Below are 25,553 nucleotides of genomic sequence, written 5' to 3'. Positions count from 1 at the left end.
TTTGCGAATTGTAAACAATGCTAAATAAACTAAAGTTTTACTTGCTGTTGACGTTTAAGTTCCCGCTGACGTTGCTTTAAGTGCTGAAAACTGTCCTTTATAAACTCCGGTGCCAAGCTGATAGTAACTTTAATGTTCAACTTTTGCCGGAGTTGTAGAATAAAGATCTTAGAAGTGTTAATGTTCCTAGAAATTACAAATTAAAAATTATTCAAATTTCCAAAGATTGTTAAGTCTCTAAGAACTCTGAAAACTCTAAGGGTTATAAATACTCTAAGGACTCAAACGTTAAAAAGGTTTTTAAAATTTTGTTCCAAATATTTCAAAGATTCTATAATTTGTAAAAAACGCTTGAACTTTTAACATGACAAAAATTTTTAAAATTCCAAAGACTAAACAAAACAAAAATCCTAAAAATCGTAAAAATCTGAAGAATGCTTCCTTTAATTTTTATAAATCCTATAAGTGTTAGGGGTCTTGAACACCCTAATTATTATCACATACGTCTCAGAGATTCCAAAAATTTCAAAGATTTAAAGACTCTTCGGGTCTATTCATTTTAGAAAATCTGGAAATATCTAGAAAGTGTGAAAAATTTGGAAGACCTAAAAATCTTGAAAACTGAGGAAAATGGGATATTCGAAAACAGATATTTGTCTATTAATACTAAATTGATATGTGCTAAAATGTAAATGACGTTATCAAAAAAAAAATATATATATATGTATATATATATGGAAAAACTGATTATAAAGATAAAAAAAAAAAATTCTAGAAGTTGTATTTGTTCCACTGTACTTTACTGTCTAGGGAAGTTCTGGAGAAATAACTTTCAACCATTTTTTTTAATTTAATATGAGATGAAAATTGAATTACTTTTTGTGAAGTGTTTCAATGTATGCTTTAAAAAATTCAAAATGGCCCCTCCCACCCACCCGGTTTTCCTCCTTATCACTCATTTTATTAGACAAAAAGTGGGTTTTATATTGATAAACATTGGAATCTGAATCTACACAAAAAGGTAAAACTAATCCCACTCACGTTTTTTTGATTAGGTGAAGACTACTGAATTTTACTATGTCAAATGGCCAACTAGACTAGAATTCAAAGTGGCCCCGCCCACCCACCCGGTTTTCTTTTTGGTCACTCATTTTATTGGACGAAAAGTGCATTTTATATTGAATAACAGTGAAATCTAGTAATTCAGACAAAAAGCTAAAAATATCCCCACCCACCCCCGCTTTTGAATTTCATTGTCTTATCAGATTAGATGGAAATTGAATTTTAATTTTGTAGAATGCCCTAATCTGCTTCTAAAAATTCAAAGCCGGTATATTTTTTTATATTATATTAAAAAAATATTCATTGGTATCCCTGAGCAGCTAAATTATTTCAAAAAAAATATTGTTATCTAAAAAAGTAAGTTTAAAGATTGTTTGTGATCACTGAAACAGCCTGTTCGTGATCACAAGGTGTAATTAACCTTGACAGAAAGATCTCGAGAATTGTTACAACAAAAACTAAGTAGCCTTGGTGAGTGTTCATTCGTACATATTTTTTTGGCACTAAATGAATTACAAAAAAACAGTCAGAAAGCAAGCACAGCGAACACGTTCAGGCGTTATTAAAAAAATATTCAATTGTGTCCCTGAAAAGATAAATTTTTAAGAAAAATTTTGTTGTCACTCGAATATGATTTTAAAGATTGTTTGGAATTATTTTTTTTAACTGTCATAGTATTATAAGTCCCCCAATACGAATTACATTTATGAACACTGCCGCGATTACGCCCAGTGACGCAATTCCTTCTACCACGAGCGGATCGCACAGATAGTCGGAATTCCCCACCACCCGTGACGAGAACAGTAGCTTGGGATGTTTTTCGGCTTTCTTGAAGGTACAGAAAGATTTTTTTCCTTGTGGAAGCTTGACCCCGTTACAACAAACAAGGAGCGTAATACAACAATGCAGCTCCCGTATTTGATCACAGTTCGAGATTTATTATTCAGTAGATGGCGTGGAACCTCGCAAAGGTCAAAGAAAACGGCGATTTTTATCAATTTTTCCAGAGTGGAAACGAAGATCATAAAATATCTTTTGCTTTCTTTTTTCCTTTGGACGAGAGAAAATATACGTTAATAACGGCCAGCGCGGGAAATATTTACATAATGTTTATCGGAATTACACGTTACAATAATTTTGATTTATTGCGGAGTTATTTTTTTTAGATGACCTTTTTCTGATAACGGACTTTCGGCAGCAACAAAATCAGAATTTGTGGAAAAGTGGTGGCACATCCTTGACTTAGTCATCTTGGGAGGTTGTTGATACGTCGAGGAGTTGGTGATTAGTGTTTGGGAGAACGATTTATTAATTATTGCCAACATACTCGTAGTCGTCTAATTGAAAGCGACATATGATATAAAAAACTAGTATAGATAAAAGTGTGTAAAGTACTTCATTTTTAACGTACTTGAACAAAGCAGTTGTAAAAAAACTAATGTACTTTTTATCGTCCATATTTAATGGTCGCCCGATTTTCACTGCCTTTGTTCAGGAGCACATCATTATTTTTTGCTGTAACTTATAACAATTTATGATTGTGTATATACAAGTCAAGTACAGGGATTGATGAATTCAATCTGGGGTAAGTACGTCCCGGGATAGTCTTCTCGTCACGAGATGGAGTTGCGGCTCTCTACGTGATGTGCTCGTCGTCCCTACAGGAATGACCTATTTTTAACAGCTGATTGGCTTATCGTTCTTTTTCTGTTTGTGGTAGAACTCTCTTTATCTGTGGCTATGACCATGACTATCTCAGTACTTACATTTTTCCAAAGTAAGGAGATTTATGTATCAAATTGTTAGTTAGTTTAGTGTATGGTACACTTTGCAATTCTACTTTAACCAATGAAATCTCACAATTCACAAAATATATTCCTGTCGTACCAACGCTTCGCCGCCTGCCTCAAAGATTCCATTATAATAATCCACTCTCCGGAAAAATACGAACATTAAACCGATGCTGTAAAGCGAATAGGTAAATAAATTTTCCGCTTTTAAGAAAACCTCTGCATAATATTTTCCCCGCGGGCACGAGAACACGTCTTCCGCTAATGAACGTTATTTGTAAAAATTTCCAGCTTTCCTTTTCCTTTTTCCGGCTCGTACAAAAATGGCACTTTCGTACCACGTTTCGAGTTTCACGTCGTCTTCTCGTGAAAGGTGATCACTTTTGACTTGACCTCGTCCGTGTTCATTTATCGAACGTTACATTTCGTCGGCTTATCGCTCGTTTTTAATTAAATCAACTGCTGGTTTGTGGATTTTCGACGGAACAAAACGGCTCGATGGAAGCGTTTCGGTCAAATTGATTTGAATAATGCACACGCGGAGGTCGCTCGGATATTCCACCATGAAACTTTGAAGCGGGTATAAATTGCAACCGGTGATTAAATTTCGTTCGCTCAGGAAGGAAATTGCATAGCGAAAACGTGGAAAACACGTTTAATCTGTGCGAAGATATGGCTGCGTAGATAAGGAAGTGCGTAAGGGTTTGACGTTGTTTCGACGTGATATGATCTAGGCGTTTTATGGTGAATCATACGAACAAACAATGTAGTGATGGGAGAAAATGATAATAAATATAGAACTACTGAATTGTGTTAATATTGGCAAGGTGTTGTAAAACGGTATGTTTACACACATTTCACAGGGCAACGAAATTTTAATGTGTAAAATTATCATTCTGAGAACAAATCTTTTTGTTTTTAATAATGCGGTTGTTTACTCGAATTAAACAAACAAGGACAAAGTAACCGAAAAAGTCGGCAAATTGCTGCCAGAAAAATTTTGCCAGTGAGCACGAAAATTATATTTTCACAATGTTGTCAGGGTTAATTTCTGTACATGTTGAAGAGCCTTTTTCGTCCGAAAATCAAAGGATTCCACATTTACGGCTGACCCAAATCAAGTAACCCTTCCTCCCTTAAATACATCACAGCTTATTTACCCTCCCTTTGACGCAATCACCCAGGAAATGAAAACACGAGAATGCTTCACCATCACGCAAAAAAAGCGTCGTTATCAATTGTCCGCTGTTACGAGATTCCAGTTTCCGCGTAGAAGGCAAAGTGCAATAAACAAGGCCTCATTTCGCTTAGCATCGTTACTTAGGAGAGTTAATGATCTGTACTTCGTTCATATTACGTTAATTTTATATTAAAGTCATGTTTGTATAATGTTTATAATTGCTTCTTGTCAAGACTGAACTGTACAGATTGTAATTTGCCGTCGTGGTAAGTGATAATTAAAGACAATGAGATTAAGTGTTGGTTTTAGTTTTAATCTGGCACAGTTGGTAGCCTCGGGTGAATCAATCTTTTTTTTTTAATTTTTTAATTATCCCGCCTCGAGAGTGATTCGATTAAACTTTAATAGATTTAATTAGTGTTCTCGAATTACTACATTGGAGCTGTGAGGGTGATGATTAATTTTTTACAGGTTGATTGTAATTATAAATGAGGATTATCTCATTTTTCTCGTGTGTGGACTTTTTTAAATCTGGCTTAATAGGCGTGGTCTTTATTATCTCCCGAACGTAAGCTGGAATATGTAAAAGTAGGTATTTCGTTTTAGTCTGTCTGTCGTCTGTGCTGATTTTTATTTCCAATTTTTTCATTTCTCAATTTTTTGGATATTTCGTTCAGTTTTGGGGTTTTTCAATATCTTGACTGTCACAAAATTTCGATTTCTTAATCTTCCAATTTTTTTATTCCTCTTTTGGATATTTCTTTTAATTTTTGGATTTTTTGACTTTTCGATTTTTGTACCCCTGGATTTTTTGATTTCTCGATTTTTTACTTTTGGGCTTTTCAATTTTTCGATGTTTCGATTTTTCAGTTAGCCGATTTTTCAATTTTTTAAATTCTAGGGTTTCGATTTCTCAATTTGTCGATTTCTCAATTTGTCGATTTTTAAATTTTAGATTTTCGAATTTTTATTTTTTGATGTTTGGATTTCTCGATTTTTCAATTTTGCAATATTTTAATTGTTTGTTAATTGTTTTAAATTTCAGATTTTTCGTTTTCTTAATTTTTTGGTTTTCAGTTCTTCAGTATTTCTATTTTTCAATTTTTCAAATTTTGACATTTCTAAATTTTCAGTTTTCCGATTTCTCTATTAATCAATGTTTGATTTTTCCATTTCTTGACTTCACAAAATTTCGATTTCTTAATTTTCCAATTTTTTAATTCCTTAATGTTGTGGATATTTCTTTTAATTTTTGGATTTTTTGACTTTTCGATTTTTGGACCCCTGGATTTTTTGATTTCTCGATTTTTTACTTCTGGGCTTTTCAATTTTCCAATTTTTCTGTTTCGATTTTTCAGTTATCCGATTTTTCAATTTTTTAAATTCTAGGGTTTCGATTTCTCAATTTGTCGATTTTTCAGTTTTCGATTTTTAAATTTGGAATTTTAGAATTTTTATTTTTCGATGTTTCGATTTCTCGATTTTTCAATTTTACAATATTTTAATTGTTTGTTAATTGTTTTAAATTTCAGATTTTTCGTTTTCGTGATTTTTTGATTTTTCAGTTCTTCAGTATTTCTATTTTTTAATTTTTCAAATTTTGACGTTTCTAAATTTTCTGTTTTCCGATTTCTCTGTCAATCAATTTTTGATTTTCCCATTTCTTGACTTCACAAAATTTCGATTTGTTAATTTTCCAATTTTTTTGATATTTCTTTTAGTTTTTGGATTTTGCGATATTTAGATTTTGCGACTTTTCGATTTTTGGATTCCTGGATTTTTTGATTTCTCAATTTTTCGATGTTTTAATTCCCCAATTTTTAAAATTCCAAGTTTTTCGATTTCCCGAGTTTTCAGTTCTTCATTATTTCAAATTTTCAATTTTCCGTATTTTTAAATTTTCGATTTTCTAAGTTTTCTTTTTTAAGATTTTTCAGTTTTTTTTCAATTTTATAATATTTTAATTGTTCAGTGTTTTAAATTTTACATTTTTCGATTTCACGATTTTTTGATTTTTTAGTTCTTCATTATTTCAAATTTTCAGTTTTCCGAATTTTTAAATTTTCGATTTTCTAAGTTTTCTTTTTAAGATTTTTCAGTTTTTTTTTCAATTTTATAATAGTTTAATTGTTCAGTGTTTTAAATTTTACATTTTTTGATTTCACGATTTTTTGATTTTTCAGTTCTTCAGTATTTCTATTTTTCAATTTTTCAAATTTTGACGTTTCTAAATTTTCAGTTTTCCAATTTCTCTATTAATCAATTTTTGATTTTCCTATTTCTTGACTGTACAAAATTCCGATTTCTTAATTTTCCAATTTTTTGGATTTTAGTTTTTGGATTTTTCAATATTTAGATTTTTTGACTTTGCGATTTTTGGCACCCTGGATATTTTGATTTCTCGATTTTTTACTTTTGGGCTTTTCAATTTTTCAGTTTTCCAATTTTTCGATGTTTCGAGTTTTCAGTTATCCGATTTTTCAATTTTTTTAATTTAAGGGTTTCGATTTTTCAGTTTTCGATTTTTAAATTTTATATTTTCAAATTTTTATTTTTCGATGTTTCGATGCCTGGATTTTTCAATTTTGCAATATTTTAATTGTTTTAAATTTCAGATTTTTCGGTTTCTTGATTTTTTGATTTTTTAGTTCTTCAGTATTTCTATTTTGCAATTTTTCAAATTTTGACGTTTCTAAATTTGCAGTTTTCCGATTTCTCTATCAATCAATTTTTGATTTTCCCATTTCTTGACTCCACAAAATTTCGATTTCTTATTTTCCAATTTTTTAATTTCTTAATTTTTTGGATATTTCTTTTAGTTTTTGGATTTTTCGATATTTAGATTTTGCGACTTTTCGATTTTTGGACTCCTGGATTTTTTGATTTCTCAATTTTTCGTCTGTTTTATACTTCGATTTCTCAATTTTTCAACTTTTCGATGTTTTAATTCTGCAGTTTTTAAAATTCCAAGTTTTTTGATTTCCCGAGTTTTCAGTTCTTCATTATTTCAAATTTTCAATTTTCCGAATTTTTAAGTTTTCTTTTTTAAAATTTTTCAGTTTTTTTTTTCAATTTTATAATATTTTAATTATTCAGTGTTTTAAATTTTAGATTTTTCGATTTCACGATTTTTTGATTTTTCAGTACTTCAGAATTTCTATTTTTCACTTTTTGGCGTTGCTAAATTTTCAGTTTTCTGATTCCTCAATTAATCTATTTTTGATTTTCCCATTTCTTGACTTCACAATGTTTTAATTTTTCAGTTTTTCAGTACTTCGATTTTTCAATTTTTCGAGTGTTTATATTTCGATTTTTCGATTTTGGCCTATTCATATTTTGAAATATCGAAAAATTAAAAAATAAATTAAAAAATCGAGGATTTTAAAATTCCGAAAATTGAAATATATGTACATATATAGAAGAACTGAAAACTCAAGAAATCGAAAAACCTAAAATTTTAAAAATTGAAAAGTTAAAATATCGAAAAGATGAAAGAAAAATTGAGAAATTTAAAATTTTAAAAACGAAAAATTGAAAATGCAAAAAGTAAAAAATCCCAAAACTGAAGTATCGAAAAATTGAAAAATAGAAGAAAAATAGAAAAATCGAAAAACTAAACAATCACCAAATTGAACGAAATAAATATCCAAAAATTGGGAAATTAAAAAATCGAAAAATTACAAACTTAAAAAATCGAAAAATTGAAGAACTGAAAAATTGAAACTTTGAGAAGTCGGAAAATGCGAAAATAAAGAAACACATTAATTGAGAAATCGGAAAACTGAAAATTTAGAAACGTAAAAATTTGAAGAATTAAAAATATTGAAGAATTGAAAAACCGAAAAATCTAAAATTTAAAACATTGAAAAATTAAAAAATCGTAAAATTGAAAATGGAGAATTCCAATCATGAAAAATTCAAAAAAATAAAAAGTCGAAAATCTAAAAAGAAATCGAGAAATCGAAACTCGAAAGTTTAAAAAATTGGATCGAGAAATTGAGGAGTCGAAAAGTCGAAAAATTGAGACAGTATGGAAACTAAAAACACAAAAATTGTGACTAAAAATATGTAAAAATTAACACAAAATAGAATACAATGTTTCTAAAACATAAAATAAGTGCACTTTCCCGAAAAAATGTATTTCTAGATTACGGTTCCACTAATATTGCTAATTTAGGACGTTTTCTTAGTATCAAACACAATTAAAGAATGAATTCTTAGTTAAACAAAAAAATCGAGATGTGATATAATGAACGCTTAGAGTCGACATTGGCCTGAGTGCACTCCGGTCTGTGTATCAAACAAGTTCTGAGGCGACGATATGTCGTCGTTTACATCTGTTCTTAGAATTCGATAAACGTTGGAAATCTAATACGATTCAGAAACAAATAAATAAAAGTGAAAAATGTTGGATTTTGAAAAGTGACCTGAAATAACTGATTATTAAAGAACGCATTTGGAACCTCATCATTGCCAAATTATTTTTATGTCATTGGCATGAGATAATTTATATTCAAACATGACATAATAATATTGACAAACATTTAAAATCCATCGCTTGTTGGCCTTTTCCGAGAAATAAACTCATGACGCATCCTGGAGTTTATCAGTACAAAAGGGACCATCAGGACTCAAAGGAATCCTTCGAAACACACACCACACGTCTTAATCCCCTGGCATTCTGCGAAAAAAATCAGTTCTCCCAATGCCGCCGCCACAACCCACCACACAAAAGAAATTGTTTAATTGACCCGTAGGACGACTCGGAATCACTTATCTCGTTTATTCGATGCACAGCCTCGATCGTAGTGTCGTGTGCCGAAGTTTTTGTTTGAACGAAAAAATCCCTCGTCCATTTTTAAACAACAAACACGAAATTACAAAAAGGAAAATGATTGGCTTTCGGCGGAACCACGCGATGTCCATTGATGACCCCTCTTCCTTTCCACTTTCACAACCCGGTGGTGATAAGAAGGCGGCGATAAGAATGAGTATTTGTAAGCTGTGAGAGAGAATCACACCACTTCGGGTCAGTGAGGTTGAGAAGAGACGAATGTTCGGTTGAGTGGTAGTGATTTTGGAAAATTTCGGCACGAGTGTTCAGTGTGGTGGCGAACTATTTTGGGGAGTTTCGGGTTTTGGAAATTATTTTTGATTTTTGACGAAAATGGTTGCTCCGAATAAGGCTGCAGCGGCAGGGGTGACTTCCGCCATTTTGGTGGTGGCTTGGACAGGGGTGTATTTGAGCAAGCATTCGAAGGGCCAGAACACCGAAGTGGAGAAACAGCAAGTTACAGCCCCGTCGATTGTGTATGAGTTCGTTACTTTGGAGGAAAAGTCGAATTTTAGTGCAGAAGTGGAAAATCAGATGAGAAGGGCGAAAGTGAAAGAGGTATTGACGTTAAAGAAGTTTAGAGTTATTGTTTCTTACTACATAGCTAGAAAAAAATAGTTTTTGTTTTGTAAATTATTTTGTCGTGTGTTTTAATTGTTTTTTGAAAATCTCGATAATTCATTTTGTTGAAAAATACATCCTGAAATCGAAGGGGTGGGTAGTTGTTGCTTTTTAGAGCCGAAATATTTTGCGGTGATCCAAAAAATTTTGAAGTTGGACATTTCGAAAGGGACGCTTTAACGTTTTAACATCATTACGAACTTCTGGGTTACTTTATCTCCACACTCTGTACACACACACACACGTGGGGTGACTATGGCAGCAATGCGATATCTCGATCGTCGTTTGTTTATCTTCGAAAATTTCCTCCGTCGGGACGAGTAAATATGTCAACGTCCTCGCTTGACGTCTCAGTGAGGGAGAGTGCTCGACGAGCCACCACTGGAGATTATAAGAAATTGATAGATAAGGGTCTGAAAAAGCGAACGCATTAATTATTGCGACTCTTAATCTCCGAAATTATTTGATCTGGACATTTCGGCATTTTTCACGGTTCGTTCGAATAAAAAAGCTATGCATTTAAATTCGTCGTTAATTGTACGAGGTTTCAATTTGAAAAAGGCCATCAAACAAACGTAATTAAGTCATAAATTACGACACCTGCGCCGTCTTTTTCGTGATGAGTGGTGGAAATCCATCGCGTGACCATCGATGAGGTATTTTCACGCACAAAAAATGGAAAAATTGGAATGTTGATGATGCCATTATCGGCATAAATGTGATTTTTGGGAAGGTTTAAGTATCGACATCCGCTATAAAATGCAGATTGGTGGTAATAAAATGGCATTTGGTTGCGGGAATACTGTCTCATGCAGTGAGGAATGAAATTACAAAAAAATGTTTTACTATTAGTTTTTTACTATTCTACCAATTTTTTTTTAATAATAATGAGTCTTTATTTAATAAATATATTACGGATAGATTTTAGATAGGAAGTAGCATTTTTACTTCCCGAGCGTAAGCGAAAATAAACATTTGAGCTTCAGATTGCTATTACCTACTGTTGAAGGACATGGGGTGTTATTTATGTCTCTGGTTTTTACTTTACAGCGGTTATCACAAAACTAAAATCGTAAAATCAAATTTTATAATTTTTTTAAAGAATTGGATTTGTCGGATTATGCTTATAGCCTTAGACCAATTTTTTTTTGTTCCAATTAAGAACCTGATTTTTTAGATTTGCTCACACAGGGTAAAAAAAAAATTAATGAATCAGTCAATTCATTTTCTTCTTTTGCAACAATTGCAAAACTGAATATTTCGAAATCTTGCAGACGTTTTAAAGTTATTGTAAGCATGGTAAATTGTTAATCAAAATATATCTGTTTATTCCCCCCCAAAAAACTGATGACGTCATCATAAAATTTCGCCGAATAAATTCTACCCAAAATTTATTTATCACTGCATTCAGATTTATTTTACATTTGCTTAGACAGGCGGCTCCAAAAAATTAATGAATGAGTCAATTTATTTTATTGATTAAATCATGAACGGTCCACTCCATTTTCCCAGAAAATTTTGGGAATACAATACTGTTATTTTTCAATTTCCATTTTACAATAAATAAAATAAATCAGTGAATAGCCCATTTCATTTAGCTTTTTCTAGTTTCATGAGCAAGCAGTAGCCCCGCCCACCCACCCCTTCTTCGTTCCAGTGACTACTATTAATATTGTTCAGTCCTAGCTTAACAAATTTTTGTCCCGCCCACCCACCCTTTTTTTTCTTAGAAGGTATGTCATTTACCAATATCAAGTTAGCAAGTTAAGATTGATTTTGACAAATGAGTTACCTCAGATTTAAGAATATAAAGGGCCGGTGGGCGGGGCTAGTACTTGCTAAGACAGGATTGATTTTGGCAAATGAAAATCTCTAAGGAAATAGAGGGCGGGTGGGTGGGGTTAGTATAGTTTTGGAAATTTCTTTCTACCCTGTAAAATTTTATTGGCAATAACGAGACGGCCAGTAGTACAATAGCAAGAGATATTTACATCTTGAAGTTGTCGCGTGCCAGTAATTCCCAGGTGTTAGAATGAAGAATAATCCAGGTCCGGACAGGGCCTGAGCATTATTTTATGAGTACCTGCTAAATGCTCTCCGACAAATTCGGGTGAACTGGTGTGAGCCGTAAGTATTTCTTACCATTGTACTACTGTCCACTTCGTTATTGTCAATAAAATTTTATAGAGTAGAATGAAATTTCCAAAACTATACTTGCTAAGACAAGATTGATTTTGGCAAATGACTTACCCTGTAAGAAAACAGAGGGCAGGTGCATAAAAGATCACTCATTTCATTCAAATGAAAAGGAGACAGGGTAGGTGGGCGGGGCTAATTATGCTCTTCTGTCGAGTGGGACTTGAAACTTATAATAGAATCTAGGATGTAAGAAAAGGAAAAAAAAGAGAAAAGCTTATCGTAACTTTTTTTTATTATACTATTTGCTATAAAATTTGTTTCCTATTTCATGAAACTATATTTGCCAAAATGGGTCTTATTTTACAAGTACTTGCTAAGTAAGACTGATTTTGGCAGATTACATGTCTTCTAAGGAAATATAGGGTGGGTGGGCGGGGCTAGTACTTTCTAAGATAAGACTAATTTTTGCAAATCAAATTCCTCTAAGAAAATAGAATGCGGGCGGGTGGCTCTAGTACCTGCTATTGAGATTTTTCGGTTTTTCGATTTATTAATTTTTGAACTTTGGATGTCTCAATTTTTCAATTTTTCCATTCTTCAAATTTTCGATTTCTCGACTTTTTATTTTTCGATTTCTGGATTTTCCTATGTTTCATGATACGATTTCTCTAGTTTTGTGCTCTTTAGTTTACGATTTTTAAATATTTCGATTTTTCAATTTCTCAAATGTTGATGTTTCTAAATTTTCAGTTTTCCGATTTCTGAAATATTTTTTTTTATTTTTCCATTACTCGACTTCCCAAAGTTTCGGTTTCTCACTTTTTCAATTCTTCAATTTTTCAATTTTTTAAGCTAACGATTTTTGGACTTTTCGATTTTTGGACTCGCTGAATTTTTGATTTCTCGGTGTTTTACTTTTTGGATTTTCAATGTTTCGTTAAACTTTTGACTGTTTTATACATCGATTTCTCAAGTTTTCAACTTTTTAATGTTTCAATTTTGCAATTTTTAGAATTCTAGGTTTTTCGATTTCTCGAGTTTTCAGTTCTTTTTTTCAATTTGTCAATTTTCCGAATTTTTGAATTTTCGAGACGGACAGTAGTACTTACAATAGCAAGAGATATTTACAACACTTCGTTATTGTTATAAAGTTAATACGGGATATATGAAAAATGTTTATTAATGACAAAGAATGGATTTGAGAGGAAAAAGAACAATAGCTGGTAAGAGTAACAAAAGATGGGAATTATCGAAAAAACTAGAAGAGCCAAAAGACAATCAAGACAAGAAAACAACTATACCAAAAAATAAGGACTTGACTACGAGAAAACAGGATTTTATTAAAATGAGAAAGATAAGGAGCAAAGAAGTTTGCGGATTCTGCTCAAGACGTCTCAAATTACCAACTTCCTGAGATACTAAAGGTCTTTCAGGAGATTTCCCTTTGTCGACACTGCCAGTTCGAACAAATCCGTTGATTACATCTCTAACGTAAGCCTCTAACGATGTTTATTGAATTATCAAATCACGGTATTTGGCCAGATATTCTTGCTTACAAGTGGTTACAGAATACACACACTCTCCGTTTCTGAATGTCCCATTACGATAATAAGAGCAATGAAAGTGTCTTGTTCAACAGAATAAACGGTCTTCGCTTCCTAGCACAGAAACAAAAATTTTCGTACGGAAGCGCCAAGAGTTTTGAAAACGACAATTTTGTTGTTTTGAGCTTGAATCAACAATAAAAACGATGACTTTAAATCACAAATTACAAATGACTTTAATGACAAGTGAGAACTTTAATAATGAGGTAAGTAAGAACTGGAAGGAGACGAATTTACTGTAGTCTACAAGATCTTAGCTAGTAGTCTAGACAAAAGAATCACAGAAAAGGCGGCCGGGTGGGTGGGCGGGGCTAAGTTTAAGTTTTTCCTATCGAATCTTTTGTGAGAAAGCAATAGCCCCGCCCACCCACCCCCTCTTCATTCCAGTGGTTACTCTTAATATTGTTCAGTCATTTGCCACAATCAATCTTATCTTAGCAAGTATTACACTGCACCAAGCCAAGTTGAATTACGTGTCCTTGTTGTTTCTTGCACTGGTAATACGCTGTGACTACTTTTCTTGTGTGCTGTGACTAGTAAAAAAAAATTTTATTGGTCCAATTAAGAACAAATCACCCCATTTTCTCGAAAATGTGAAGAATGCGCACGTCTTTATATAATAACGATAAAATAAGAATTATAATATTCAAAACATTTTGTTCGATTGTCGTTAAATTAACAATTTTAGTCGTGTGTTTTGAGAAGAGAAACTCATTCAAATCAAACTAATTTCTGCATGACATTCTTTCGATGTACAAACACTTGAGTGTTTATTTATTAGTGTTGAAGGACAAGGGTTGTTAGAAATGAATTATTTTAAGTTCAATATGTCAGTAGCGTAACATGCACACTTCAGAAAGGGTTGTTTTTTAAATTTTGAGAGTAGTATTCTTTATGCCACTGACAGTTCGAATAAACCAAAAAAAAATGACAAGCTAATGAGATAAACAAGATATACATACTCTGCGGAGTTCCTCAGGACAACCATCTTGTCCACATTTTATTTTTCCTATCTATTAATGATATAGTTGTATATTCTTTTAGAATTATTAATGTTAGTTGTTCACATTGCCTCGGATTGAGTTCGTCGGAAACTCTTTTTCAGCTGTTTTGCTTAGTTAGGTCTATCTTCGATATTAGACGGCAGACTTTCTAAATCGTCTATTTTGTATCAAATTATATACACTGCCAGCATTTTGTTCGCAAAATGTACGTGCAATACGTTAAAAGCAAAATAGCAAGTTTTACACGAGTTCCATAAGTTTTAGCTGCTGAGGGTGCATAATTTACACAAAACGTCATCAAAATTAACTTTCTTCGCCACAGTGCCAAGTGCTATTAATATGCGGTTGCTATGGAACGAGTGAAACTCCAGCCGTGACGTGCCCGTTGTGATTGGGCGTTTAATTAAAACAATGACGTCGCATCATGTGCTAATCTGTCAGTTTTTTATTTGTTTACTTTATCACTACACTAAAATTTACTTATCTCGAAAACAGATGTTTTATTTCTTTTTTTTTGCAGATGATGAAACACGCATGGGACAACTATGTGCGGTACGCCTGGGGCAAGAACGAGCTCAAGCCCATCAGTAAGCGTGGCCACAGTGCCAGTATTTTTGGTACTTTACCATTGGCGGCGACTATCCTCGATGGACTGGACTCCCTGTATATCATGGGAATGAAAGATGAGTTCAAGCAAGCGAGGGACTGGGTGGCGAACGAGCTCGATTTGAACAGTATGGTAAGTAAATTATCTAATAACACTAACTTATACTTTTTACTTGGTAAATAAGTCATGAAAAAAGTTTAACCCCCAGTCATGTCAAACGAATTCCCACTGTATCCCTCTGAACATTTTCCCTCCATTTCATCCAGCAAAAAGCTTTGCTCATGAATTTCTCAAAGCAGCCTCACTTATCCATCATTCAGTATCGTCAGAAACGATAACCGCGAAATGACTTATGTAGGTTGCGTTTTAAGGGAGCACATAACGACGAGCACGCGTCGTAAGTACGTATAGTCGATAAGGAAGACTCGCACGTGTTGCGTCGTAAAAACGGCAACCAAGAGATAATCAAGCTCTCCAGTTCATTAGGTTAATAACGCCGCGACTACTTCACGGTTAATTAAAAACCAGGAACTACAATTAACCCACTTCGAGCTACACGATATCTCTAAAATTATTCAAACACGTCTGCCAACTTGCTCATCCAAATAAACATCCGCGAATACTCGACGGAGCGATTTTAATCTTGTCATAAGCCGGCTTGTTCGGATGCTACGAACTCGACAAAGTTCGCATTCAATAGATGCATAAATCTCGAACGGGTTTAATTAGGGCGAGGCTTGTGTAAAGTCGGCGAAAGAGGGAGACGGCGAGATAGAGATGGCGATATTGTGTAAAAGGATTAAAAGTTGGAGGAAAACGGCGGTGTTGCGGTTTCCATTTATTCGCGCTCTATAGTAACCACGGTAAGGTTCAGAGTTATGGAACTGCGCGCTACTAGTTCACGCCCTATTCGTTTTTATGCAGTCGACTCAGCACTCGCCCACAACACGTTTTAATATCGCGATGTCGGAGCGAAATTAATTTTCTAGCGAGAGTCGATTTTAACCTGAAATTTATTATAATCGATTTTTGTCGCTTTGCTTTCTATCGGGCCGAGACACGTTCATCCCTTATCGGTTTCGGGACAAAATGATGTGGGAATTTTTCCGCTTTAGAATCACGTAGGCTATGAACAGGTTACGACGAACATACTGTAATGGATGTGGGAGGCGTAAATTTCGCCCGAAGCACATACGTGTGGATTCTGGATGGATTACACAGTCTACAAATAATGCAAACATTTTAATTAACGGAGTAGGATAGATTAAAGTTTGTTTCTATTCCCATCCCCCTTTATAGTTTAATTTTGCTAATGTAATGTCGAATAAATGAAGACAATATCTGGTTGACCGAGTTTCACTCGGCTCGTTTGGTAGTACATATTAGATCAGATTAGGACAGATAAATATGCGTATAGTATGCATTTTGAAGTACACGCGCTACTTAAAAATACACATTAAAAAAGAAATTCCATAAGCAGTCTTTGTTTTAAACACTGATAAGTGACATGTAGAGATTAAAGAACAGAAAACTGGAATTATTGTTTGACATCTCATTTGTTACCCAAGTTTTCTCTCTGTCGTTTTTTTTTCCTAGTTCTCTCTCTCGACTCTAGAAAAAGGTCACAACCACATTCTTACTGCCAGAAGAGTTTCCCCTCTGGTATGGTTAACATACTGAGTTACCGTGCTCTTTTGTGTTATTCCTAATTTCTCAATCTCAACCCTGCTCCCGAAGATGCCATTTACGAAAGTGTGCGAAACGTTGAGCCCAAAAACTCAAATAACACGGTCCCATCCCCGAAAACGATCACATGTTGCACTGACCGTGGAACCTCTGAAATGAATGCTTGACAAAATAATCTCAATTCAACACACTTTCGTGTGCCATTTATCCGCTCACTGTTTAGTTTTTGGTAAATTTTCTCACCTCAGGAGGTGAATTTCAACGTCCTCTATACAGTGGAGTATGTTTCGGTACGTACAATTGAAGATAAAAAGGTACGTCAAACGTACTGTCAGACTGTCACCCAAACTTCTTATATAAAACAATCTCGTGTTCGTGTAGTGTCATCTGATGTTGCCTAGCAACAAATATAATTCACTGCCTGAAAATTACTGAAAATGCATGAAGCTGTAATTTTCAGAAGTTAAAACTATGATCAATCGATTTCTTGACCCAAAAAACCCCTAACCTATAAATTTCATCGAAATCGTTAGAGCCGTTTTCGAGAAACCCATTACATATATATATATAATATCTGGTTGACCGAGCTTCACTCGGCTCGTTTGGTAGTATTAGATCAGATTAGGACAGATAAATATGCGTATAGTATGCATTTTGAAGTACACGCGCTAGTTAAAAATACACATTAAAAAAGAAATTCCATAAGCAGTCTTTGTTTTAAATAGTGATGAGTGACATGTAGAGATTAAAGAATGGAAAACTGGAATTATTGCTTGACATTTTTATTAAAATCTCATTTGTTACCCAAGTTCTCTCTCTGTCGTTCTCTTTTTTTCCTAGTTCTCTCTCTCGACTCTAGAAAAAGGTCACAACCACTTTCTTACTGCCAGAATGGTTTCGCCTCTGGTGTGATTAACATACTGAGTTACCGTGCTCTTTTGCGTTATTCCTAATTTCTCAATCTCAACCCTGCTCCCGAAGATGCCACTTACGAAAGTGTGCGAAAAGTTGAGCCCAAAAACTGAAATAATACGGTCCCATCCCGGAAAACGATCACATATTGACCCTGACCGTCGAACCTCTGAAATGAATGCTTGACAACATAACCTTAACTCAACGCACTTTCGTGTGCCTTTTATCCGCTCACTGTTTAGTTTTCCGTAAATTTTGTCACCTCAGAGGGTGAATTTTAACGTCCTCTATACAGTGGAGTATGTTTCGGTACGTACAATTGAAGATAAAAAGGTACGTCAAACGTACTGTCAGACTGTCACCCAAACTTCTCTTATAAAACAATCTCGTGTTCGTGTAGTGTCATCCGATGTTACCTAGCAACGAATATAATTCACTGCCTGAAAATTGCTGAAAATGTATGAAGCTGTAATTTTCAGAAGTTAAAACTATGATGAATCGATTTCTTGACCCAAAAAACCCCCAACCTGTAAATTTCATCGAAATCGTTAGAGCCGTTTTCGAGAAACCCATTATATATATATAGATATATATTTATATATATACGTCAATAATAACTTTTGGCCTCGCGCCAGATTTAGGCAACAAGTAATGGGAGTATATGAAAACCACATCCTAGCCTCAAACCTGTCATATCAGTGTTCAAATTTGTATTTATGGTTGCATCATTTACAACAACCGAATGCTTGACACGTTGTAAAGTAGGTAAATATTTGGAGTTATAGTTTAAACTGTTTTCGAGTAAAAGAAAGAAAAAGTGGTATGAATCAGTTTATTCAGAAACAATTTTTTGGAATTAAAACAGCCACATAGAGGCTGAAGAAATTAAGATAATCAAAGAGAAAAGAAAACAACTTAAAACTAGGAAAGCTTACTTCGTAGTAAGTGCAATTATATTCTATGAACATTTAATACTACTATAAAACACCAAAGTAGATTATTCATATTTCTTATGAAGTTAGAGATTGCAATTATTAACAAAGTTGACAACGTATGGATAAAGTTAAATATATATCTTTTAGTCAAAAGAGGTGTCTGCATAATTTGTTACAGTGTGTTTGCAGGTATATTTGTACAATGCAGCAGCTGCTGCATTCACTATCCAAATGTACTGTATAAATAATGATTTGTCTGGTGTATGGTGCGGTCTTAAAATTAGGTATTTTTACTATATTTCAATTGGATAAATATTTTTACACATATTTGTAAATTCTCGTGCTTTGCCAGTTTTAGACGTTGGAATTTTAATTATTAGCGTATCGTTTTTGTCTTGAATGCCGTCATTATTTTTCAATTTATCCATTCCACATGCTCCTACAACTTCTAATAAAAAATAAACCTAAAACATAATGATTTATAGACAATGTGATTGACCTTGTTTGAGATCACCTTTAACATCATGTACATTTAATCACGGGCTTCTGTTAAAAATTTTGGTAAGTCTTCTCTTGTAAATATATTTGATTTCTTGGCAATGTAACCTATATTTTTTGCTTGAAAACTTGGTGTACTTAGATATATCTATGCTGTTTTTTATTAACAGAGTTGACTTTAACTACGACTATGCAGCCCAAAGTGTTAAAGATTTCACAGAATTTGCTTTTTCAGCGAAATACTCGTATGCAATGAGGTGTTCTCCATATATTTTGCATGGTTGTTTCTGCGCAAAAAAAAAAAAAAAAATCATACCGCTTTTCATAAACTGTGGCTGAGTTTTTAGGTAATAAATTTGATATATTATCTGCCAGTTTTTGCAAGTTCGGTCGAATGCATGTAAACTGCTTGTTATTATTGCTATCCATCTCTATTTTGCAATTGCTGCAGATCTTTCTGCAAGCAAAAATATTAAAAGTGCCGAAAAATAAGAGGTATGCTTCATACTTTCATTTAAAATGGGCATGTAAGCTAATAATCTGTTCTGTAATAATAATAAAAGCTTATTATAGGTTATGTAGATACAAGAAAATTGTTCAAATTCTTCCTTTCCGCATACTCCTACAACTTCGAATAAAAAATATACCTAAAACATTATGTTTTATAGACAATGTGATTGACCTTCTTTGAGATTACCTTTGACATTAGGTACATTAATCACGGGCCTCTGTTAAAAATTTTCGTAAGTTTTCTCTTGTAAATATATTTGATTTCTGGGAAACATAACCTATATTTTTTGCTTGAGAACTTGGTGTACTTAGATTATATCTATGCTGTTTTATATTAACAGAGTTGACTTTAACAACGACTATGTAGCCCAAAATGTTGATTTCACAGAATTTTCTTTTTCAGCGAAATACTCGTATGCAAAATGAGATATTCTCCATATAATGTTTTCCATGGTTGTTTCTGCACCGAACAAAAACTTATTACAGGTTATGTGGATACACATTGTTCGCTGCCATAGAATGTCGCTGCACTTCAAGAAATCCGCTGTTGCCATGCAAGGTTGCGACGTTGCGAGATTACGCGCAAATTTAGTTAATAAATTACACTGGTCTACAGTGGTTTTGTTGCCCTAGATATAAGATTGATTTTGGATCTATGTATGCTCATAATTCATGAAAGTATCAATGATTTTGTAAAGTTTGCTCTCGTTTTCTTTTAAATCTTTATTTTCATTGTATATTACAAAAATCGGAAAACAAAAAACAAAATACCAGATATATTTATAATATCGATTATATTTTGAAAAATTAGGATACATCGAAGTAAATAAAGAAGAAAATTTCGAAAACATGTTATATTTCCATAAAACGCCTTTTATGAGCTTTTCTCTTATAATTTTTCAGGGGACAATCTCTTTTTAAAGACCAGCAGTAATCTGCCATCATATGACAATCCCATCGACCCTGATATCTTTCCTCCATTACTTTTAGATCCTGATGGAACCGCTCTCCCTGTTCCTCACTATAATTTCCTAAATTATCCGGAAATTTATCCAAATGATTGCGGAGATAGTGTAATTTGATACTCATGTTTGCTCCTAGAGTCTCAAAGTTTGTCAGCATATTTTGTACAATTTCTTCATAATTTAGTGCTTTATGGTTACCTAGGAAATTTTCGACTACCAATACAAAACTTTCCCAAGCTTTACTTTCCGGAACAGTCATAACTTTAATAAAATCTGTGTCTTTCATCATTTTAAAATTAATTAATTTAAAATTTTATTACTAACAAGCCGATTATTGTTCGAACTATATGATATGTAAAAATCATAAAAAAAGCACATTCAATACTTTTATGGATATATTCGTAATTTAGACACTTGAAAACATAAAAATTTACAAAGATATCCAGGGCAACATAAAATTTTTTTTTTTTTGTAGAGCTGTGTTATATTTATAAAATTAATAAACCGGATGTGTTTCTAATAACTAATAAAAAGGGTTATCAAAGAGTATAGAATTACTGCTAAACCGAAAAACAATTTATAACCTTGTAAAATGTAATTGTGGAGGTAGATAATACTAATATGACAACACCGCATTTAATTTCTGTGCCGATTTTTGAACATAGAAAAAGCACATTACTGCGCGATTTCGAAAAAAGAAACATTACTATTTTTTAGCAGCTTTTAACCTCTCTTTTTATATTTCTCCAAGAAAGGCGTACATGTCAATTTTAAAATACCAGTTTAAGTTGGAGTAAGAAATTTACTTTTATGGTTGTGTGTACAGGCACTTCTACAATTAGCAGTACAAGTTTTTGTTAATCTCTTAAATTATTTTTCTACTTATGGAGCCAATCTGGATATTTGCTTAAGGGTGTGCTTTAAATTTTAGGAATTAATATCTTGGAACGTCATGCATCGTTTCCATACATTTTTGAGCTTCTGTTTTATTTTCTAATCACTTGGAATTTCATTTCCAAAAACAAAAATTGTACTTGAAATGATAGATATGAAGCTCATTATTCCGAAACATGTAATTATAAGATCAAATGTTACTATGCATGAAATGTATTATTTGATATAAAGTAACTTTTGATATCGCATTCTTTAGATTTTTTTCATGGGTATTTTACAGTTAATAGTATCACCATGAAATTGTTTCTTAGATTTGTTTTTCTTTCTTCCGGTATTTGAATCACAATTTGATAATCTTAAAACAACGACAATTAATTTAACTTTAGCTTGAGTTGTGAACCTGAAAGTTGTTTTGTATGAATTTGTGTGACAAAAGTGTACTAAAGATGAAAATAATTACTTATACTCTTTTATAATCATTAATTACATTTGTAGCAATTTTTGGCCTCTCGTATTTTATATTATTTTATCCAAGAAACAAGCGAAATTTGAAAAACCAGTTTAATATTTTAATGGAGCAGTAATTATGAACCCAAATGTTGCTATGGATAAAAACTATTATTTGATTTAAATTAACTTTTGGAATCACAGTCTTTGGATTTTTTTCGTAGATACTCCACAGTAAACAACATAATTATAAATCTGTCTCTTTGATTTATTAATTTCTCAATCCGCCGATATTTGAAAGACGATTTGGTATTCTTAAAACAAGGGTTACTAATTTAATGTCCCCTTGGACTGTGAGCCTGAAAGTTGTTTTGTATGAATCCATATAGGGTCAAAGTGTACTAAAGATGAAAAGAATGACTTCGTTTATGGCAACTTTTGGCCTCTCGTGTTTAATATTTCTCCAAGAATGTTTTTAATTTTGTAAGATATTGGGCCAATAAAACATACACAGACAACATTATTTGCAATTCTTCCAACCACCTATGGATTCATAAAATATCAACTTTTGCATCTTTAATTGAAATATTGTTCAATTCTAATCTAAACCATGAAAACTATAATAAAGAACTTCAGTCCATAAAACAAATTGCAATAAATAATGACTTTAAAGTAAAATTAATCCACAATCTAATTGACAAAATAAGATACAAAATTAAAAAAAAAAACAATGTTGCTCGTTGTTCAAAACGGACCATGATACTAAGGAAGACATAGGTAGATATTATTTTCTGGATTTTATTGAAAGATTATCTTACAAAATTAAAAACATACTAAATAGAGTGAATAAAAATGTTAATATTTCATTTATAAAAATTAATTCAACCAGAAATCAGTTACTGAACAACAAAGATAAAATTACTTAACTAGATAAAGCCGGAGTCTATCAATTACAATTTGAATGTTGAGATTGTGCCTTAAATTTTACGAATCCATATCGTGAAATAATACACCTCATGAATTTCACCGGCTTGTGTTGAAATTTCGGGTTTCCAATTTTAAATTTATTAATCTAGTACTTCGTTCCAAAAACAAAATTGTGCCCGGAATGATGGGTTAATTACCTGTTTTCACATATACGAAGCGCACGAGTCCGAAAGTTACCTAACAAACATGCAATTATGAGGCTAAATGTTGCTATGGATGAAAACTATTATTTGACTTAAAGTCACTTTTGGCATCACAGTCTTTAGATCTTTTTTCATAGGTATTTTACACTTAACAACATCATTATGAATTTATTTCTTAGATTTATTTCTCAATCCACCAATTTTTGTCTTAACCTCATAGAAAATGTTTCGTCTTATGGAAAAAATCTGAATCTTTACACTTGGGGGTGTGCCTGAATATATAGCACCGAATATTGCCTCACATGAATTTTACTGCCTCGATTTGACCAAATTTTGGGTTTCCGATTTTAGATTTAATCATGTTCCTAGTACTTTAAGATATGTTAGCACATGAGTCCGAAATTATGAGGCCAAAAGTTTCTATGGATGAAAGCCATTATTTGATTCAAAGTAACTTTTGGCATCACAATCTTTAGATTTTTTTAATGGTTACTTCACAATTAATAACACAATTATGACTTTTTCTTTTAGGTTTATTTCTCTTATCTGTTATTAAAATAACTGCTATTAAGTTAATTTTAGCTTGGGTTGTAAGTTTGAAAGTTGTTTTCTACGATTCTGTGAGGCCAAAGTCTACAAAAGAAGAAAGTAATTTTAGGTTAGATGGTTAAACATTCAGCCAATTATTTGTTTTTATTTATACTACTTAAAAAATTTAAATTATCACTTTAACTTTGAATAAAAAAATATTTTTATGAATGAGTCTACAGATACTTCTACCATTCACAGTCTAATTTTGTCTTAACTTCATACAAAATGTTTCGTATTATTGAAAAAATCTGAATCTTTACACTTGGGGGTGTGCCTGATTATATAGCACCGAATATTGATTCACATGAATTTTACTGCCTCGATTTGTCCAAATTTTGGGTCTCCGATTTTAGATTTATTCATGTACCTTGTACTTTACTGTATGTTAGCACATGAGTCCGAAAGTTATTCGTCATGTAATTATGAGGCCAAAAGTTTCTATGGATGAATGCCATTATTTGATTTAAAGTAACTTTTGGCATCACAATCATTAGATTTTTTTAATAGTTACTTCACAATTAATAACACAATTATGACTTTTTCTTGTAGGTTTATTTCTCTTATTTGTCATTAAAATAACTGCTATTAAGTTAATTTTAGCTTGGGTTGTAAGTTTGAAAGTTGTTCTCTACGATTCTGTGAGGCCAAAGTCTACAAAAGATGAAAATAATTTTAGGTTAGATAGTTCAACATTCAGCCAATTATTTATTTTTATTTATACTATTTTCGTGTGGTATAGCAAGAATAATGGTCAAAAATCAAGTATTTTAGGATCAAAAAACGGCACATCATTTTCCAGATAATATTAACACTAATAAGTCTAAAAATCTAACCAAATATTGACTTTTTTAAAGTGTTATAAGTTTACTGACGAGGTGGCTGAGAAAGGGGATGAACCCTGAAACTGCTATCACCAAAATAGTATAAATAAAAATGAATAATTGGTTGATTGCAGAACTACATAACCCAACTTTATACCCACGCTAATATGGAAACACACATATCAAAATAATTAGCTCATTTATAGCAACTTTCGAACTCTCGTATTTTATATTTGTCTAAGTAGCAAGTACTTAAAAAATTTAAATTATCACTTTAACTTTAAATAAAAAAATATTTTTATGAATGCGTCTACAGATTCTTCTACCATTCCCAGTCTAATTTTGTCTTAACTTCATACAAAATGTTTCGTATTATGGAAAAAATCTGAATATTTACACTTGGGGGTGTGCCTGAATATATAGCATCGAATATTGATTCACATGAATTTTACTACCTCGATTTGACCAAATTTTGGGTTTCCGATTCTAGATTTATTCATGTACCTTGTACTTTAATGTATGTTAGCACATGAGTCCGAAAGTTATTCGTCATGTAATTATGAGGCCAAAAGTTTCTATGGATGAAAGCCATTATTTGATTTAAAGTAACTTTTGGCATCACAATCTTTAGATTTTTTTTAATAGTTACTTCACAATTAATAATACAATTATGACTTTTTCTCGTAGGTTTATTTCTCTTATTTGTTATTAAAATAACTGCTGTTAAATTAATTTCAGCTTGGGTTGTAAGTTTGAAAGTTGTTTTCTACGATTCTGTGAGGCGAAAGTCTACAAAAGATGAAAATAATTTTAGGTTAGATAGTTCAACACTCTGCCAATTATTTATTTTTATTTATACTATTTTCGTGTGGTATAGCAAGAATAATGGTCAACAATCAAGTATTTTAGGCTCAAAAAACGGCAGATCAAATTCCTGATAATATTAACACTAATAAGTCTAAAAATTTAACCAAATATTGACTTTTTTAAAGTGTTATAGGTTTACTGACGAGGTGGCTGAGGAAGGGGATGAACCCTGAAACTGGTATCACCAAAATAGTATAAATAAAAATAAATAATTGGTTGATTGCAGAACTACCTAACCCAACTTTATACCCACGCTAATATGGAAACAAACATATCAAAATAATTGGCTCATTAATAGCAACTTTGGACCTGTCGTCCTTTATATTTGGCTAAGTAGCAAGTATTTAAAAAATGTAAATTATCACTTTAACTTTGAATAAAAAATATTTTTATGAATGCGTCTACAGATACTTCTACCATTCACAGTCTAATTTTGTTTTAACTTCATACAAAATG

At 32.4% G+C, this 25,553-nt stretch overlaps 1 protein-coding gene and 1 long non-coding RNA gene across 4 annotated transcripts in view; one reads left to right on the top strand and one right to left on the bottom strand.

Moving 5' to 3' along the window:
• Alpha-man-ia (alpha-Mannosidase class I a) overlaps positions 1-25,553 on the top strand; it is a 102,018-nt gene that overhangs the window by 44,487 nt on the left and 31,978 nt on the right. The window contains exons 1-2 of one of the 2 annotated variants that reach the window (XM_064051148.1): positions 9,060-9,424; positions 14,755-14,973. In XM_064051148.1, the coding sequence (XP_063907218.1) occupies positions 9,200-9,424; positions 14,755-14,973 (444 nt within the window). In that variant the 5' untranslated portion in view covers positions 9,060-9,199. Of the gene's footprint in view, positions 1-9,059; positions 9,425-14,754; positions 14,974-25,553 lie in introns of those variants that run through there. The other variant, XM_064051147.1, reaches the window with a different exon arrangement.
• Positions 17,155-19,970, bottom strand: LOC135125488 (uncharacterized). 2 transcript variants are annotated; one of them, XR_010279886.1, is made up of 4 exons: positions 19,570-19,970; positions 18,889-19,519; positions 17,675-18,838; positions 17,155-17,608 (listed from the first exon to the last, which is right to left on the bottom strand). It is a non-coding gene; the product is annotated as an uncharacterized LOC135125488 (long non-coding RNA). The 2 variants fall into 2 exon arrangements; XR_010279887.1 differs by lacking the exon at positions 17,155-17,608 and having other exon boundaries at positions 18,030-18,838; positions 18,889-19,329; positions 19,381-19,519.

Source organism: Zophobas morio, unplaced genomic scaffold (assembly GCF_036711695.1).
Source record: "Zophobas morio isolate AGI-343-1 ecotype UQ-CSIRO unplaced genomic scaffold, CSIRO_AGI_Zmor_V1 ptg000008l, whole genome shotgun sequence".
In the NCBI taxonomy this organism is placed as follows: Eukaryota; Metazoa; Arthropoda; class Insecta; order Coleoptera; family Tenebrionidae; genus Zophobas; species Zophobas morio.
This window is presented reverse-complemented; position numbering and strand designations above follow the sequence as displayed.